General features: G+C 44.2%; 1 protein-coding gene across 1 annotated transcript; it reads left to right on the top strand.

Annotated features, from left to right (window-relative positions):
* Nucleotides 1–770: 770 nt before the first annotated feature.
* LOC142313132 (uncharacterized) lies at nucleotides 771–3,931 on the top strand. The gene is made up of 2 exons (XM_075352118.1): nucleotides 771–774; nucleotides 1,849–3,931. Exons 1-2 carry the CDS (start codon nucleotides 771–773, stop codon nucleotides 2,850–2,852), a joined length of 1,008 nt encoding a protein of 335 aa, XP_075208233.1. The 3' UTR covers nucleotides 2,853–3,931.
* The last annotated feature ends 13,867 nt before the right edge of the window (nucleotides 3,932–17,798 follow it).

Below are 17,798 nucleotides of genomic sequence, written 5' to 3'. Positions count from 1 at the left end.
ATGATTTTATGGGATTTTTGGAGAATGCTTGAAATATAAGCCCTATTCCAAAAATAAGCCCTAGTTACAGTCAGGGCCAATGTTGGGAGGAGTCAAACTGCGCAATTTCTCAGGAACCCCACTCTCTTAGGGACCTCATCAGTTGTATTCTAAGGTTGATTGTTTAAGGACCTTTGACTTCAAAGTCATGTGACATGATGTAACCAAAGATCTGTTAATTGCAGGAGTCTAAATGAACTTCGAAAAAAAAATCTCTTTGAAATTGTCTATGTTGTGCATCAATGTTACAAGGAGATTTTTACAGCTTTTGCCAACTGTCATGGCGGCGTCAGGATCTGTGGAAATTATAGATTCTGGTTCTCTGTATGTTAACTTTTCTGACGTCTGTGAGCAGTGCAGGGAGACGCAGGCGTGGAACCACAGGCTTGGGCAGGCTAGCAAGAGTTAAGGCCACTTTACACACAGAGATAAATCTTTGGCAGATCTGTGGTTGCAGTGAAATCATGGATGTATTGTTCCATTTGTACACAGCCACAAACCTGGCACTGATTGTCCACAATTTCACTGCAACCACAGATCTGCCGCAGATTTATCTCTGTGTGTAAAGTGGCCTTAATTCTCTGCTGGGCTGCTTGTTAATGTCTTTGATCACATGCTGTAGAGGAGAAAGTATTGTTCGCTCCCCTTCTGTATATGCTGGCTGGACTATTTCATTAATGCCAGCTATAGCTTACCTATACTGGTCTGGTCAGGTGTTGTGAACCAGACTTATGGGTGGTTGTTGTGCATTATTACTGTGAGCTGTTGTGGTGTTAAGCCTTGTTGTCTTTTTGTTGCTGCCTTCCTGCTCTTGCTTTTCTCCTTAGTCTCTCACTGTTTATTTCTGTGAGTTTGCCATGTGTCCCGTCTGTCTTAATCTGTGTTTCCATCATACTCCTGCCCCTTCCTTCCATCTTTAGGGGTAATCCAGAGGTTAAGAATAGCTTAGGGTTCCCTATTGTGAGGGACAGTTTAGGAGCCCCCTGTCCCTCATTATCCTGCAGTCACATTGTGACAGTCAATTAGATTATTTACTGTTGCACATTCCAGAGAACTGGTGCTAGGAATGGGAGATCCGAATTAATGCCGATGTAACTCTTAAGGAGGCTTTACACGCAGCGATATCGCTAGCGATATCACTGGTGAAAGCACCTGCCCCCGTCGTTTGTGCGTCACGGGCAAATCGCTGCCCGTGGCACACAAAATCGTTAAGAGCTGTCACACGGACTTACCTGCCTAGCGACGTCGGTGTTGCCGGCGGACCGCCTCCTTTCTAAGATTCTAAGGGGGCGGTTCGTACGGCGTCACAGCAGCGTCACTAAGCGGCCGCCCAATAGAAGCTGAGGGGCGGAGATGAGCGGCCGTAACATCCCGCCCACCTCCTTCCTTCCTCATTGCCGGTGGCCGCAGGTAAGCTGTAGTTCGTCGTTCCGGAGGTGTCATACGTAGCGATGTGTGCTGCCTCGGGAACGACAAACAACCTGCGTCCTCAACAATCAACGATTTTTTGAAAATGAACGATGTGTCAACGATCAATGATAAGTTGAGTATTTTTGATCGTTAATGGCCGGTAGTTGGTGTCACACGCAACGACGTCGCTAACGATGCCGGATGTGCGTCATGGAATCCGTGACCCCGGCGATATATCGTTAGATACGTCATTGCGTGTAACGGGGCCTTTAGATGTCGAAATTGGAAAACAGATTCAGGATACATTTTTTCCTCATTTAATATCTGATGTTTTGGTTTAAAAAAATGTATTTTCAAGATAATATCATTAAAAAATAATAACATTGTGTTTATTTTTAGCAGATGACTGTATTGGGAGTTCAGATGGACCTCTAATATCTTCAGAATTTATAACAAATGATGAAAGTATCACACATGATACATATGAAGAGCATGCTGTTGTCCCAGATATACCTCCAGTTCTTCCTCGGAAAGCTTTATCATCTGATCTTTTCATTCAAGTACATAATTCCGATTTATCACAGAATTGTAAACAAAATAAAAGTTACAGAAAGGATGTGGAACATGAAACGGCTCCTACAAGGGAGAAACCGTTTTCATGTCCAAAATGTGGGAAATGTTTTACCAGGAAATCATATCTTGTTAACCATCAAAGATCTCATACAGGGGAGATGCCATTTTCATGTTCAGAGTGTGGGAAATGTTTCTTATGGAAATCAAATCTTGTTGAGCATCAAAGAATTCACACAGGGGAGAAGCCATTTTCATGTTCAGAGTGTGGGAAATGTTTTATTCAGAAATCACATCTTGTTGTGCATAAGAAAAATCACACAGGGGCGAAGCCATTTTCATGCTTGGAATGTGGTAAATGTTTTAGTAGGAAATCAAATCTTGTTGACCATGGAAAACGTCACACCGGGGAGAAGCTATTTTCATGTTCACAATGTGGGAAATGTTTTATTCGAAAATCAGAACTTGTTGAACATCAAAGATCTCACACAGGGGAGAAGCCATTTTCATGTTCAGAGTGTGGGAAATGTTTTATTCGGAATCCAGAACTTGTTTTGCATCAAAGATTTCACAAAGGGGAAAAGCCATTTTCATGTTCAGAATGTGGGAAATGTTTTATTCAGAAATCAGAGCTTGTTAGACATCATAAAAATCACACAGGGGAGAAGCCATTTTCATGTTCAGAATGTGGGAAATGTTTTATTCAGAAATCAGCTCTGGTTAGGCATCGAAGATCTCACACAGGGGAGAAGCCATTTTCCTGCCCAGAATGTGGTAAATGTTTCATTAGAAAGTCATATCTTGTTTACCATCAAAAAAATCACACAAAATAAACAATTTTTATGTTCTGAATGTGTAAAATGTAATTCTCAGAAATCAGGTCTTGTTAAACATCAAGAAGAAGCCGCACAGGGAAGGAACTTTTTTCATGTTGTGAATAATTGAAATGTTTAACTGGTAAATCAAGTCTTGCCGACCACCATCAGAAAACCAACAGAGCGGAGCAGCCATTCTTGTGTTCAGAATTTGCCAAATGTTTTTTTTATCATTAATCAGGTCCTGTTGTCAGATGAGTAACACAGGAGAAGCCATCATGATGTACTATAATTCAAAGGGTTTTATCGAAAAATCGGCTACAATTTCTTAAGTAAGAATTGGTGAGGGAAAGAACCATTTTATCTCTTTTTAAACTTATTGTATTTTTTGGACCATAAGACACACCTAGGTTATGAAGAAGGAAAGTAGGGAAAAAGACTGTCGCAAAAAAATGTGGTCATGACGTGCTATTATGGGGGGGGGGATCTGCTGCTGACACTGTTACAGGGGTAATATCCCCAATCTCTAGCACAATGTGTTTGATGACTTTTCCTTTAAATAGTGCTTATAGCAAATCTGTGGCTGCTGTTTTTATTTACTAAATCAGTGGAGAGCCACAGATTAGTGAATTTTCTAAATATTATCCAGTACCAAAACTTTTGGAAGTGTCCCTAATGTCCCCCAAAATTAACTTCCAGGTTGTGAGATCCCACAACCCTCAGAGATCACACTCTCCGTGAAAGAATGAGCTCTAGAACCCCAGCTCTATAGCATCCTTCTTAAGCAGTTAAGTAAAACCTTAAAAAAGTATGTGACCACGCTGGATTAGTTGAGAGAGCAATGTCTTGTGCTTAGAGCAGCTGCAGAGATTTGTGGGATCCCGCTCTGCACACTGAGATCCAACATACTAGAAGTTCGGGCTCAACTTTGCTAGTAAATTGGTATTCGAGAGCCTTTAGGACTATTTGTAAAAGGTTTTGATACTGGATTATATTTAGATAATTCACTAATCTCAGATTGCCCACTGCTTTATTTACTAAAAAGCGCAGCCCCAGATTGGAGATAGGAACTTTGAAGTATATTATATTGTATATAATTTCATTTGAAAACTTGTTGTTTTGTTAATAAATGCTTGTAAATATATATTCTTCATGCCTGTCTTTCTCTATTGTCTAGATGTGATGATTTTGTCTCAGAACCTCTGGAGTTGAGGCAGAGCTGTATGCATTTTGCACAAAAATAGTGAGGGGATGTCACGGAGATGTCACGGCCGCCTGACAGTCTAGTGGCAGAAGTGTTGGAAAATCCCAGAAATTTGCAGCACGTGTTGTTATCTGACAGTTCTCTGTTTCTGCAGCAGCAGACTCCATGACCCTGGGAAACGGTCAGCTTTTCCTCTCAGTTGTCAGCCTCTGACTTCCTTTATAAACCTCACCCTGAGGTGCTCTGGGTGAGGTTTATAGTTGTTTCTGGCTGTGGTTTGCAGTGGTCGGCTCTTCTTGTTGTTCCAGAGACTTCTGTGGTAACTGCTCCTAAGATAAGTGTTTGACTTTTGCTATGTACCTTGGCTCAGGTGGTAGCATTTGTATTTCCTCTGTATTGTTTCCTTTTGTCTCCTTTAGCGTTAGTAGTGTTGACGAAGAGCTCATACCCACCATCCTTACTTAGGGCCCAAATCAGGGTTTGCCTAGGTTGAGGTATTCCTGCTCGGCAATAGGTGCAGAGCCTGTATAGGGTTGGTAAGAGCAGTGAGGGTGAGCTGCAGGTTATTGTAAGGAGTCACCACTTCCCCCTTTCCCTAGTGATAGGGCATTCCTTTCCCCTTCCCTTTGTATTGAACTATACTGCTGGTATAGCTTCTTTCACCAGCCATAACAGGGGAGAACTGAATCCTAGATATGGGGAAGCTGTTAAGACACTCTGGACCCAGTTTATCAAAGCTTTTATGCCAAAACGTGGCACAAAAAGTGACACTTTGAAACGTCACAAAAATTTGGATCAATTCATAGTTGTGCCAAATTTTGGCGGCTTTTGGCATTTTCACTCCAAAATTGGCAGAGCTTACATGGGACGAGAGTGTGACAGCACATCTCCTTAAATTCATGACGAGCTGTGGTGTTCCCTATGCCAGAGATCTCACTCCAGTCCCTGAAGGGAGTAATATTTCTAGCATGGCACAAGACGCACATGCCACTCGTCAAACGCTCCAGATTCATGAAGAGACATGCACCATTTTATAAATCAGGAGTGGCCCCCGCATAAATTGGGCCCTTCATGTTATAAGAATGATCCCTATTAGAAAGGAGAATTGCTGTAATAAAAAAATGAAAGGATTTTATATGTCTGATATCAAAGGGATTATTTTTTGTGGGGCTACCCACAAATAGAGAAGAGCGGACGTATTGAAGTTCGGGTTCGGCTTTTTCAGATGGACTTTAGGTAACGTTCAGTTCGGGAACCGGACTTGGTCTGAACCCCATTGGAAGTCACTGATTGGGCAGTTCGTGTCTTCGCCCACATGCAGCCATAAACAGAGCATTTCCAGGGGAGTGAAGTCGGGGTTTACACTTACATCCTATAATAATGTTTTTAACCCCAGTGAAAGCCATTCAAACGGCTCACACTTTGCTTAGTACCAAGCGTACCTGAGCACACCGATGCTAGATTGAGTGGTTAGGATATGTACAGCACCCAAACTCTGAACTCCAACACTGATTTTTTTATAAAGTTTATGTTCGGTACAAACTTTACTGTTTGGGTTTGCTCATCTCCGCCAACAAACCTTTATTACAGTTTGGACTATGGGTGTAGAAGAGACCAGAATTAAAATGGGTCTATCTCTTGGTGAAGAGCAAGTAACATTTATGATACCTATGCTGGGGTTTTGTGAATTTAATGTGATTCTCTCACTTAAGGCCCCGTCACACACAGAGATAAATCTTTGGCCGATCTGTGGTTGCAGTGAAATCATTGACATTGTTCCATTCGTACACAGCCAGAAACCTGGCACAGATTGTCCACAATTTCACTGCAACAACAGATCTGCCGCAGATTTATCTCTGTGTGTGACAGGACCTTAAGTGTTTACCACTTAATTAAAAAAACAAATAATATAACGACAGTGTCACACTAGGTACAGGGAAGTACAAAGCGAAAGGGAAGGGGAACCCTGTGTCTACTCCACACTGATGAGGGGCAATACCCCGAAACAGCTGTCTGTGAATGGATACCTGGCCTTGGTATTTCCCTTGTCATATCTTTAAACTCGTCAAAGAGTTGGATATTGACTAAAAGGGCCACTTAATATGGTGGTTATGGTGGTCTCCTTAAAAAGAGCCACTCCTTAGCTAGGTCGTTCCCGATTGATATCTGGCTATTTTCTGTGTCGAGACTCCTAACATAGGCTCCACGGCCTTTTTTGATTTGCATACTTCCCAGGGGGCAGTGCACCTAGGATTTCACTGTGTTGAGCGCCCTCGTTGGCTACCGGCAGTGTTTTCTCTGGCTGATCTCCCCGAGATCAGTAATTGTTTTGTCTTGCTGGTCTACTAGGCATTGCTCCCACCTAGCCAGAATCCTACTTCACAATGATGAGGGGCAATACCCTGAAACAGCTGTCTGTGGATGCATACCTGGCCTTGGCATTTCCCTTGTCATATCTTTAAACTCGTCAAAGAGTTGGATATTGACTAAAAGGGCCACTTAATATGGTGGTTATGGTGGTCTCCTTAAAAAGAGCCACTCCTTGGCTAGGTCGTTCCCAGAGGGATATCTGGCTATTTTCTGTGTCGAGAATTCTAACAGAGGCTCCACGGACGTTTTTTGATTTGCATACTTCCCAGGAGGCAATGCACCTAGGATTTCACTGTGTTGAGCGCCTTTGCTGGCTGCAGGCAGTGTTTTCTCTGGCTGGTCTCCCCGAGATCAGTTATTATTATTATTTATTATTATAGCGCCATCAATTCCATGGCGATTTACATGTGAAAGGGGTGTACATAATAGGGACAAGTACAATATTCATAAACAATACAAGACACAGACTGGTACAGGAGGATAGAGGTCCCTGCCCGTGATGGCTCACAGTCTACAATGGATAGCTGAGGATACAGTAGGTTAGGGTAGAACTGGTTGTGCGGCGCTATATCAGACTGAGGGTTATGGCATTGATTGTTTTGTGTAGGGAAGGGGGAGACCGTGACCCTGACAAAGCCTACCACTGGGGCCCTGGGTTCTCTCGTCACCCTTGATAGTTTCCACACTTATGTACAAAGCCAGATACCTGAGCCTTGGCTGACCCTGATCTGGGCCCTAAACAGGGAACGGATGGAATGAGCTCTTCGTCAACCTCACAAAGCACTAAAGGACACACAGGGATAACAAACAAGGGAAACAACAAACAACTTATCTCTATACGATACAGTAAAAAGTTCAGTAAAGAGCACCAACGATTCTACTGATGAGTGCAAGCCGCCTGCTTGCATCCAAAGCTTGTGAAGGAACTGAATATCCCAGCAACAAATCCAAGGAAAACGAGTATTTAAAGCCAAGGGGAAAGGGGCGTGGCCTGGACGGCAATGTGAAGAGACGTGTTTGTGGAGCTCTCCTGCAAACTCCCTTGATAAATCCCTGAATACCGCTGTTATCACTGCCTCAGCCGGCTGTCAGGAAGATAAGGTGGTGAGGACTTATCTGGGGTGAGTCTGGTGGATGCAGAGTGCCATGGTCCCTGCAGGCAAAAAGATAATGGAGGCGGGAAAGTCCCCAGCTCTCAAGATGGTGCCATGATAAGGCAGGAAGCTGAGAAAGTTAATGCAGCCTGTCAGGAGAGGATGCAGATCGCTGCAAGGCTGGAGAAGTCTGCCTGGACTCCAGAGAAATCACTTCAGCATATAGATAACAGAGGTGAGATAGGAGAGGAGGGAGAAGACAATGCCAGCTATGATGAGATGGGGGATGGTGAAAAGCAGCAAGATAATACAGAAGTGGAGAAACCACATAGTGCAGAGGAGGCTCCAGAAAACCCCACTTTAAAGGACGTTTTTGCAGTGGTGTCTTTTTGTAAAGAGGCTCTGACTACCCTGACAAAGCAAGTTAAGGGATTACAGGCAGAGGTTGCTGACATTAAGAAAGACCTCAAGAAAGCAGATCTGAGAACAGCGGCTGTAGAGGAGAGAGTGGGGATAACAGAGGATCATATTACAAAACTAAAAAAGTCTGAAAAAACATTTGCACAGCAGATAGCTGAAATCATGGCAAAAAATGATGATTTAGAGAACCGCTCTAGAAGAAATAACATCCGAATTGTCGGCATCCCTGAGAAAGCGGAAGGAAGAAACCCCACTGAATATGTAGAAGACTGGCTCAGGGGGAAAATGGGTGCTAATGTCTTATCCAAGCTCTATGCCGTGGAACGTGCACACAGAGTCCCGATGCAGCCACAACCAGCAGGCAGGGGCCCTCGCACTATGCTAGCCAAGCTCCTCAACTACAGAGACAGGGACACTATACTGCGAAAGGCAAGAGACATGGAGGATCTTATGATTGACGGCCAGAGAATTTCCATATACCCGGACTACTCCATTTCTGTTAAAAAGCTACGTATGACTTTTACAGGAGTAAAGAGGCGCCTGCGAGAGATGGGGGTGCAATACTCAATGATGTTCCCGGCAAAGCTAAGAGTGATGGCGTTGGAGCGGGTGCACTTTTTTACAACTCCGGAGGAAGCCATGCAGTGGTTGGACGCAAACGAAAAGCGGATCCGTTTGAAGGAATGAGCTGACTGTCTGAATCTGCAGTGTGTTGGAGAAGGCCGGCTGAGGCTCTACAACATCCTTAGGAGCTTACAGGGGACCCTTCTTGTTTTTTCTTTTTTTTCTCCCCTTTTTTTTTTTTCTTTTTCCTCCTTCCCTTTGGGATTGAGGTAGTATGCAGGGGGAATGCGAAGGGTTTGATGTGAGCTTCGCAGGACATGGGGACTGCCTAATTAGGCGCGGTGGTGGTATTTACAATTTGAGATTCCAGTTTAATTACTGTTCGCCATTTTACTGTTATATTGGTTGAGTGGAATATGATTATACATAGACAGGGTGGGAGTGGAGAATTGTTGGAAAAGGGACGAGTTTTAAAATGTGTCTAAGAGGGGAAGGCGAGGGAGGTAGGGGGGAATTTAGTAGGGATTATGGTCCAGGTTTGGAAAACCCGATGCTTCACGGGAGTACTCAAAAACAGGAAGTGGTAGGGAGCAGGAGGGGAGGGGAGCAGGGGGGAAGTGGGGAAAGGGGTAGGGTGGAGGCAGCTTGGGAAGATACTACAAGGTTTGATGGTTTTACTGGGTGGGATAATGGGGGATAGAATTAAGGTGTTGAGTTGGAATATTAGAGGGTTATCAGATAGGTCTAGGAGAGCGGCATTAATTAAATATGTTCAAGACCAGAACCCGTCAGTAATATGTCTAGTAGAAACGCATCTCACAAAGGAGACAACACATGTTTTAAATAGGAGATGGGTGCAGAAGGCCTATCACTCCATCTTTTCCAACTATGCAAGGGGTGTATCACTTCTGATCCATAACTCTGTGCAATATGAAGAGATAGAAGTGTATGTGGATAAAGAGGGACAGTGTGTGGCCGTCAAATGTAAAATATTTGGCAGACTCATGTGTATAGCTGCAATATATATACCACCTCCATATAAGTGCACCAAACTAAGGGACATGAGGGAGTTCTCTGAGAAGGGGGGAGTAATCCCTTTTTTACTGGTGGGGGACTTCAATAATGTGATAGATCTGTACTGGGATAGGAGTAGTAGACCTCAAGGTATCCAGGATAGTTGTATGACTTCGTTTGGCACTCTTATTGGGGAACTTGGAATGGTGGATGCCTGGCGAGTGAGGAATGGGAGGGTATCCTGCTTCTCTTGTTATTCGGCTTCGCATAACACTCTGTCCCGCATTGACATGGCTCTAGCTAGTGATCTGATGGATGCAATGATAGGCGACGTGCAATATCTGACAAGAGTGATTTCAGATCATAGCCCAATTCTAGTGTCCATACGACGGGGGACCCTGACAGGGGGAAGGAGGGGAGAGTGGAAGCTTCATCCAGCATGGATCCGTCATATTAATATGGGGAATATAGAACGGGATCTTGGGGATTTCTTTATCCACAACGAGGGTAGCACTGGTCCGCTGGTGGTATGGGATGCGTTGAAGGCATACCTCAGGGGGCTCCTGTTCAGGGATATCTGTAAACGTAAAACACAGACGAGGCAGGATGAGAAAGATAGCCTGGAGGCCTTAGATAAGGCAGAGCTGGAAGCAATCCGGAGTACTACTACGGACGCGAAGCAAAATCTTAGGCAGGCGCATGAACAGGTTAATAAGATGCTTTTGGAGAAGGCGGTAAGGAAGCAGGCATTCCAAAAATTGCATTTTTATGAGGAGGGAGAAAAAGTTGGTCATCTATTATCGGTCATAGCTGCAGCTCAAAGGAGTAGTTCATTTGTGCATGGTATGGACACAGTTGAGGGGAAACAGGTCACTGGGGTTGAGGAGATCCTTGGGGTCTTTAAAGATTTCTATCGCACGCTATATTCTTCCAGCGGAGAGGTGAGGGTGGAAGAGGTGGACTCATTTCTTGAGCGAGGTGAGCTTCCGGTGTTGTCTGTGGCGGATAGAGATAAACTGGAGTCACCTATTACTATTGATGAACTGGAGGGCGCTCTGCATGGCATGAGCAATGACAAGGCACCGGGAGCAGACGGGCTACCAGTTGAAATTTATAAACAGTTAGAAGAAATCCTATTACCCAAACTATTGAAAGTCTTTGAGGTGGCGGAGGGGGAGGGTGTATTGCCTGAATCTATGAGAGAAGCAACAATAGTAGTAATTCCTAAGGAGGATAAAAATCCGAGGCTTCCAGACTCATATAGACCCATCTCGTTATTAACAGCGGACGTGAAGCTTCTGGCTAAGGTGTTGTCAAACCGGCTGACTGGAGTTATATCTAACCTAATACATATGGACCAATCAGGGTTCATGGCCAATAGGTCGACAGCTGCTAATATCAGGAGATTATATCTTAATCTACAGTTGCCGCCTGACAACCCTGGCCGAAGGGTGATCGCTTCGCTAGATGCCCAGAAAGCATTCGATAGTGTTGAGTGGGGGTATCTGTGGAAAGTGTTGCAACATATGGGTTTTGGCCCACGGTTTGTAAAGTGGGTGCAGCTGTTGTATAATAGGCCTACTGCTAAAGTTAGAGTTAACGGTATGACCTCCTCAGCGTTTGAGTTGCATCGGGGAACGAGGCAGGGCTGCCCACTATTGCCGCTCCTATTTGCTATTGCAATAGAGCCTCTGGCGGCGGCCATTAGGAAATCAAAGGAGATCCATGGATTTAGGTATGGGCATTTAGAGGAGAAAATAGCTCTTTATGCTGACGATTTATTACTTTTCCTGGGGGATCCGTCAGCCTCATTGGATCATGCCATGCAGATAATAGAGAAATTTGGAGAAGTTTCGGGACTGACCATTAATTGGTCTAAATCGAGCCTCTTTAAAGTGGATGGGGAAGTAACCTGGACAAATGATGATACTGGGGCTAACAAATTGAAGACTGTGGATGAATTTAAATATCTAGGTATCCAGATATCTCTGCCAGTAGAAAAATACATACAGGTGAACGTATGGCCGCTTCTTAAAAAATTGAGAGCCAAAGTGGATGCCTGGAACAAGCTACATTTGTCAGTTGTTGGAAGGGTTAATTTACTAAAGATGGTAGTAATGCCTAAACTCCTATACATACTGCACAATGCCCCTGTTTGTATTTCAAAGAAAAGATTTAAAGGGATAAACTCGCTGTTTAGGGACCTGGTGTGGGGTAAAAAGCAGCCTAGGGTGCGATTAGAGACTTTACAAAGGCCGAAAGATGAGGGGGGTCTGGCAGTCCCAAATCCGGAATTGTATTATATGGCGGCGCAATGTCAACACCTCAGGGGCTGGTCTGATCGAGAGAAAGATGGGGGCATTAAAGAAGTGCTGGAATACATAGTGGGTAGAAGTCCATTGGTAATGGGACTAGAGGATGGTGCGGTGGGGATCTTGGGTGGAACATCTCCTACAATGGCACTTATAAACAAGACCTGGGATAGGCTGAAAAGGGTGAGAGGGGTGACCCGGTTAACTAAGTTTACACCTATCTGGGATAACAGTAATCTCCCGGAGATTCAGAAAATGGGGAATATTGAGGAATGGAGACGTAGAGGTGTAATATACATGCATCAGATACTGGATGGAGGAATTGTGAAATCGTTCCCGCAGTTACAGAGTGAGTTTCAGTTACCGGCGTCCGGCTGGCTCCACTACAGTCAATTAAAACATGCGATTGCAGCCCAAGCGGCTAAACAAAGTGTGGCCATACAGACTGACCTGGTACTGGAGTATGTCTGTAAGGGCGGAGGAAGCACTAAAGGGATCATTTCTGGCACATATAAAGATATACTACATACCTTTCTTTTAGACTACCCACTTAAAACTAAATCTAAATGGGAGGAGGTTGGGCCGATAACGGAGGAGGTGTTGGAGAGTATCCTGGAGTATGTCCCTAAACTGTCCATGAGCGAACCGGCCAGACTATCTCACCTATACGTGATTCACCGGGTATATAGGTCTCCCTTACTGATGTTTAAAATGGGGTTGAAAAGGAATTCGGAGTGTCCAAGGTGTCAGGGATCTGACGCAGGTATTTTTCATATGATGTGGTCTTGTCCGAGACTGGTCTCCTTTTGGACTAAGGTTATCCACAAGATAGGAAGAACATATGGGTGTGTCCTTCCCAGGGAACCCTTGCTATGCATATTGGGATATGTTGAGGAGCTTGGGGTGGAAAATACTATGAAAATTGCCATTGCTAGGCTGCTGTATGCGGCAAGAAAGCTAATCGCCAGGTCCTGGATTAAAAAAGACCCCCCGACCAGGGGAGAGTACATTAAAGGGTGAAATGTATTCTTCAGCTGGAACAGGGAGTGTATGAAAGAAGTGGGAATGTTAAAATGTTTGAGAAGCTATGGTCTCCTTGGCTGCAATGTGAATAGGACGAGTGATGGACCAGTAAACTGAATTTGGACCGGGATAGCCGTCGGAGACCTCTGATGTGTGTGTTTTGTTTTATTTGTGTTACTAGTTGTTCCTCCTGCACAACGGGATGGTTGCTATACTACAGTTGGAGGGTATTCTAAGTGTGTACTAAATGGGATGTAGTATCGGGGAGAAGTGTTGCTGCCGGGAATGGGGGAGGGGGGCGGGAGGGGGAGCTAAAGGGGTAATAGATGTGATAATCTTAATTTGGATGCCGATTTGTTATTCTGTTGTATGTATTCTGTTTTAATAAAAAAGTATCTGATTTAAAAAAAAAGAATGGCTGGTATGAGCTCTTCGTCAATACCACTGACGCTAAGGGAGACCAAAGAAAACAATACAGGGGAGACACAAATGATACCACCTGAGCCCAGGTACATAGCAAAATTCAAACATTTATCTTAGGAATAGCTACTACAGAAGTCTGTGGAACAACAAGAGGAGACGACCGCTGCAAACCACAGCCAGGATCAACTATAAACCTCACCCAAAGCACCCCAGGGTGAGGTTTACAAAGGAAGTCAGAGCCTCACAACTGAGAGGAAAAACTGACAGTTTCCCAGAGTCATAAAGTCCGCTGCTGCAGAAACAGCTAACAGTTAACTGTCAGTTAACAACATGTTCTGCAAATCTCTGGGATTTTCCAACACTTCTGCCATTGAATTGTCAGCCAACCGTGACATCTCTGTGACATCCCCTCACTATTTTTGTGCTAAATGCCTACAGCTCTGCCTCAACTCGAAATGTTCGGAGGCAAAACCATCACATCTAAATAATAGAAAAAGACAGGCATGAAAAATATACATTTACAAGCATTTATTAACAAAACAAGTTTTGAAATGCAACTTTATACAATATAATATATTTAAGAGTTCATATCTCCAATCTGAGGCTTTGCTTTTTAGTAAATAAATCAGGGGGCAACCTGAGATTACTGAATTATCTAAATATAATCCAGTATCAAAACCTTTCACAAATGTACATAAAGGCTCTCAAAATACCCAACTTACTAGCAAAGTGGAGCTTGAATTTTCATTTTGTGGGATCTCAGTGTGCAGAGCGGGATCCCACAAATCTCTGCAGCTGCACTAAGCACGAGACATCGCTCTCTCAACTAATCCAGGGTTGTCACAAACTTTTTAAGGTTTCACTGAACTGCTTAGGAAGGATGCCGCAGAGCTGGAGTCGTAGAGCTCATTCTTTCACTGTGAGTGATCGCTGAGGGTTGTGGGATCTCACAACCTGGAAGTTCCTTTTGGGGACATTAGGTACACTTCCAAATGTTTTGGTACTGGATTATATTTAAAAAAATCACTAATCTGCGGTTCTTCACTGTTTTAGTAAATAATAAAGGCAGACACAGATTTGTTATAAGCACTATTTAAAGGGAAAGTCATCAAACACATTGCACTAGAAATTGGGGAATATTACCCCTGTAACAGTGTCAGCAGCAGATCCACCCCATAACAGTGCGTCATGACCACATTCTTATGGTTTGAAAAATACAATAAGTTTAAAAAGAGAGAAAATGGTTCTTTCCCTCACCAATTCTTACTTAAGCAATTGTAGCTGATTTTTGGATAAAACCCTTTGAGTTATGGTACATCATGATGGGTTCTCCCGTGTGACTGATCTGACAACAGGACCTGATGATAAAAAACATTTGGCCAGTTCTGAAAACAAGAATGCCTGCTCCACTCTGTTGATTTTCTGATGGTCGGCAAGACTTGATTTACTAGTTAAACATTTCAATTATTCACAACATGAAAAATAATAATAAAGTTTTATTTCTATAGCGCCAACATATTCCGCAGCGCTTTACAATTCAGAGGGAACATGTACAGACAATTTGAGACAATACAAAAAAACTAAATTAATATACCAGGAGGAGTGAGGGCCCTGCTCGTAAGCTTACAGTCTATGAGGAAATAGGGGAGGCAGAAAAGGTGAATGGGGGGAGAAAAGCTTGTTATATATGGTCCAGCCATCGATTTAATAGGATATTCAAAACCAGCTGCATGAACACGTTATTGGCCAGAATTTAAACAGGTACAGGGGACAAGAATTGGAAGTCAATTTTTTGTTATGAAGGGCAGAAAGGGTCTAGATTAGATCAGGGCAGTGAGGTGATAGGCTAGTCTAAAGAAACACATTTTTAGGGCCTGCTTAAAGGTGTGGATGTCGGATTGCTCTTGGTAGTGTGTTCCAGAGCATAGGCGTAGCTCGTGAGAAATCTTGAAGACGAGAGCGGGAGGCTCGAATTGTTGAGGATGTCAGTCTTAGGTCATTAGCAGAGCGGAGGGCACGGGTAGGGTGACAGACAGAGATGAGGGAGGAGATGTAGGGTGGTGCAGAACCGTGGAGAACTTTGTGAGTGAGAGTGATAAGTTTATGTTGGATTCTGTAGCGGATAGGCAACCAGTGCAATGACTGGCAAAGAGCAGAGGCATCAGTGAAGCGGTTGCAGAGGAAAATGATCCTGGCTGCAGCATTGAGAATGGATTGGAGAGGGGAGAGTTTAGTAACAGGGAGACCAATTAATAAAGAATTACAATAATCCAGGCGAGAATGAATGAGAGCGACAGTAAGAGTTTTTGCAGGGTCAAGGGTAAGAAAAGGTCGAATTCTAGAGATGTTTTTGAGGTGGAATTGACAAGAACGAGCAAGTGAACGAATGTGGGGAGTGAAGGCGAGATCGTAGTCAAATATAATGCCAAGACAGCGGGCGTGCTGCTGGGGCGTAATGGTAGAGCCACACTCAGAAATGGTAATATTAAGTTTCGGAAGGTTAGGAGAGGAAAGAAACATGAGGAGTTCAGTTTTTGATAGGTTCAGTTTTAGATAGAGGGAGGACATGATTTTGGAGACAGCGGACAGACAATCGGTAGTATTTTGTAATAGTGCAGGGGTGATGTCAGGAGAAGATGTGTACAGTTGGGTGTCATCAGCACAGAGATGGTACTGGAAACCAAATCTTCTGATTGTTTGTCCAATAGGGGCTGTGTATAGAGAGAACAGGAGGGGGCCTAGGACTGAACCCTGAGGAACCCTGACCGTAAGGGGAAGAGGAGAGGAAGAGGAGCCGGCAAAGGATACAAAGAATGAGCGGTCAGAGAGGTAAGAGAACCAAGAAAGAATGGTGTCCTTCAGCCCCATAGAGCGGAGCATAGTGAGTAGGAGCTGGTGATCCACACTATTGAATGCAGTAGAGAGATCCAGGAGGATCAGCAGGGAGTAGTGACCATTAGATTTAGCTGTTCATTACAGACTTTAGTAAGAGCAGTTTCAGTAGAATGTAAGGAGCAGAAACCGGATTGTAGAGGGTCAAGAAGAGAGTTATCTGACAGGTAGCGAATTAGTCGGGAGTGGACCAGGCGTTCCAGGGGTTTTGAGATGAATGGGAGATTAGAGACCGGTCTGTAGTTAGTGGCACAATTTTGGTCCAGGGATGGTTTTTTAAGTAATGGGTGTATGCTGGCATGTTTGAAGGAGGAGGAAAAGACACCAGAGGAGACAGATTGAAAATTTTAGTTAGGTGAGTGGTGACAGCTGGGGTGACAGATTTAAGGAGATGTGAGGGAATAGGGTCACTGGTGCAGGTAGTAGGGCAAGAAGATGCGAGGAGCCTGGTGACTTCTTCTTCTGTGACTGGATCAAAGAGTGAAAGTGAGCTAAATGTAGTGTAGGAGGGCAGACAATGTGTGGTGTTATGAGGCTGGGAGGAAATTTCCTGGCGTATATGGTCAATTTTTTCTTTAAAATAATTGGCCAGGTAATCTGCGCTGAGGTTGGTGGTTGGGGCCAGAACTCTTGGTCCGAGGAGGGAATGGAAAGTATCAAAGAGTCGTTTAGGATTGTTGGCTAGAGAGGTGATGAGGGTGTTAAAATACACTTGTTTGGAGAGGTGAAGGGCAGCATTGTATGTTTGAGCCTAAATTTATAGTGGATGAAATCTTCGGCTAGATTGGATTTTCTCCACAGACAATCAGCGCACCTGGAACACCGCTGGAGAAAGCGTGTTTGCAACGTGTGCCAGGGCTGCTGTTGTCTGCGCTGAGTTGCTCTGCGTGTAGCAGGTGCAGCTTCATCTAGGGTGCTCTGTAGGGTTTCATTGTAATGTTTTACAGCAGAGTCAGGACATGAGAGGGAGGATATTGGGGCCAGTGATGACTGCAATGTCTTCAGAAATTTCTGGTTGTTAATGGCATGTATATTCTTTATGGTAGGTAAGTGGGGGTGTCCTGATTGGGTTGACAGCTCTTGACCAAGAATGAAAGAACGTTGTGGTCAAAGAGTGGGAGAGGGGAGTTAGTGAATTCATGCACTGAGCAGAGACGGGAGAAGACCAGGTCCAGCGTATTCCCACCTTCATGTGTAGGAGAGTTAGTTAGTTGTGAAAGGCCAAGAGAGGAGGTTAGAAATAAAAGGTGAGTGGCAGCTGGGGAGGGGGGATCATCAATAGGGATATTAAAGTCCCCCATGACAAGAGTGGGGAGGTCACAGGCTTGAAAATGTGTAAGCCAGGTGGCAAAATGATCCAAGAACTGACTGGTTGGGCCTGGAGGGCGATACACAACTGCTACTTGCAGGGAGAAGGGTCTGTAAAGCCTGAGAGTGTGGACCTCAAAAGAAGGGAAGATAAGTGAGGGAACAGGTTTCTTCCCTGTGTAGCTTAGGCTATGTTCACATTTCCGTTGTTTAGGATCAGTCACAATCCGCCGCTCTGATAAACAACGCAATCCGTTTGGCCGATTCCGTTGTTTCCCATAGACTTGTATGAGCGGCGGATTGTGACTGATGACCTTGCGTTGCATCTGCCGCGCGGGCG

The sequence above is a fragment of the Anomaloglossus baeobatrachus genome, chromosome 5 (genome assembly GCF_048569485.1).
Source record: "Anomaloglossus baeobatrachus isolate aAnoBae1 chromosome 5, aAnoBae1.hap1, whole genome shotgun sequence".
Taxonomy (NCBI): Eukaryota; Metazoa; Chordata; class Amphibia; order Anura; family Aromobatidae; genus Anomaloglossus; species Anomaloglossus baeobatrachus.
This window is presented reverse-complemented; position numbering and strand designations above follow the sequence as displayed.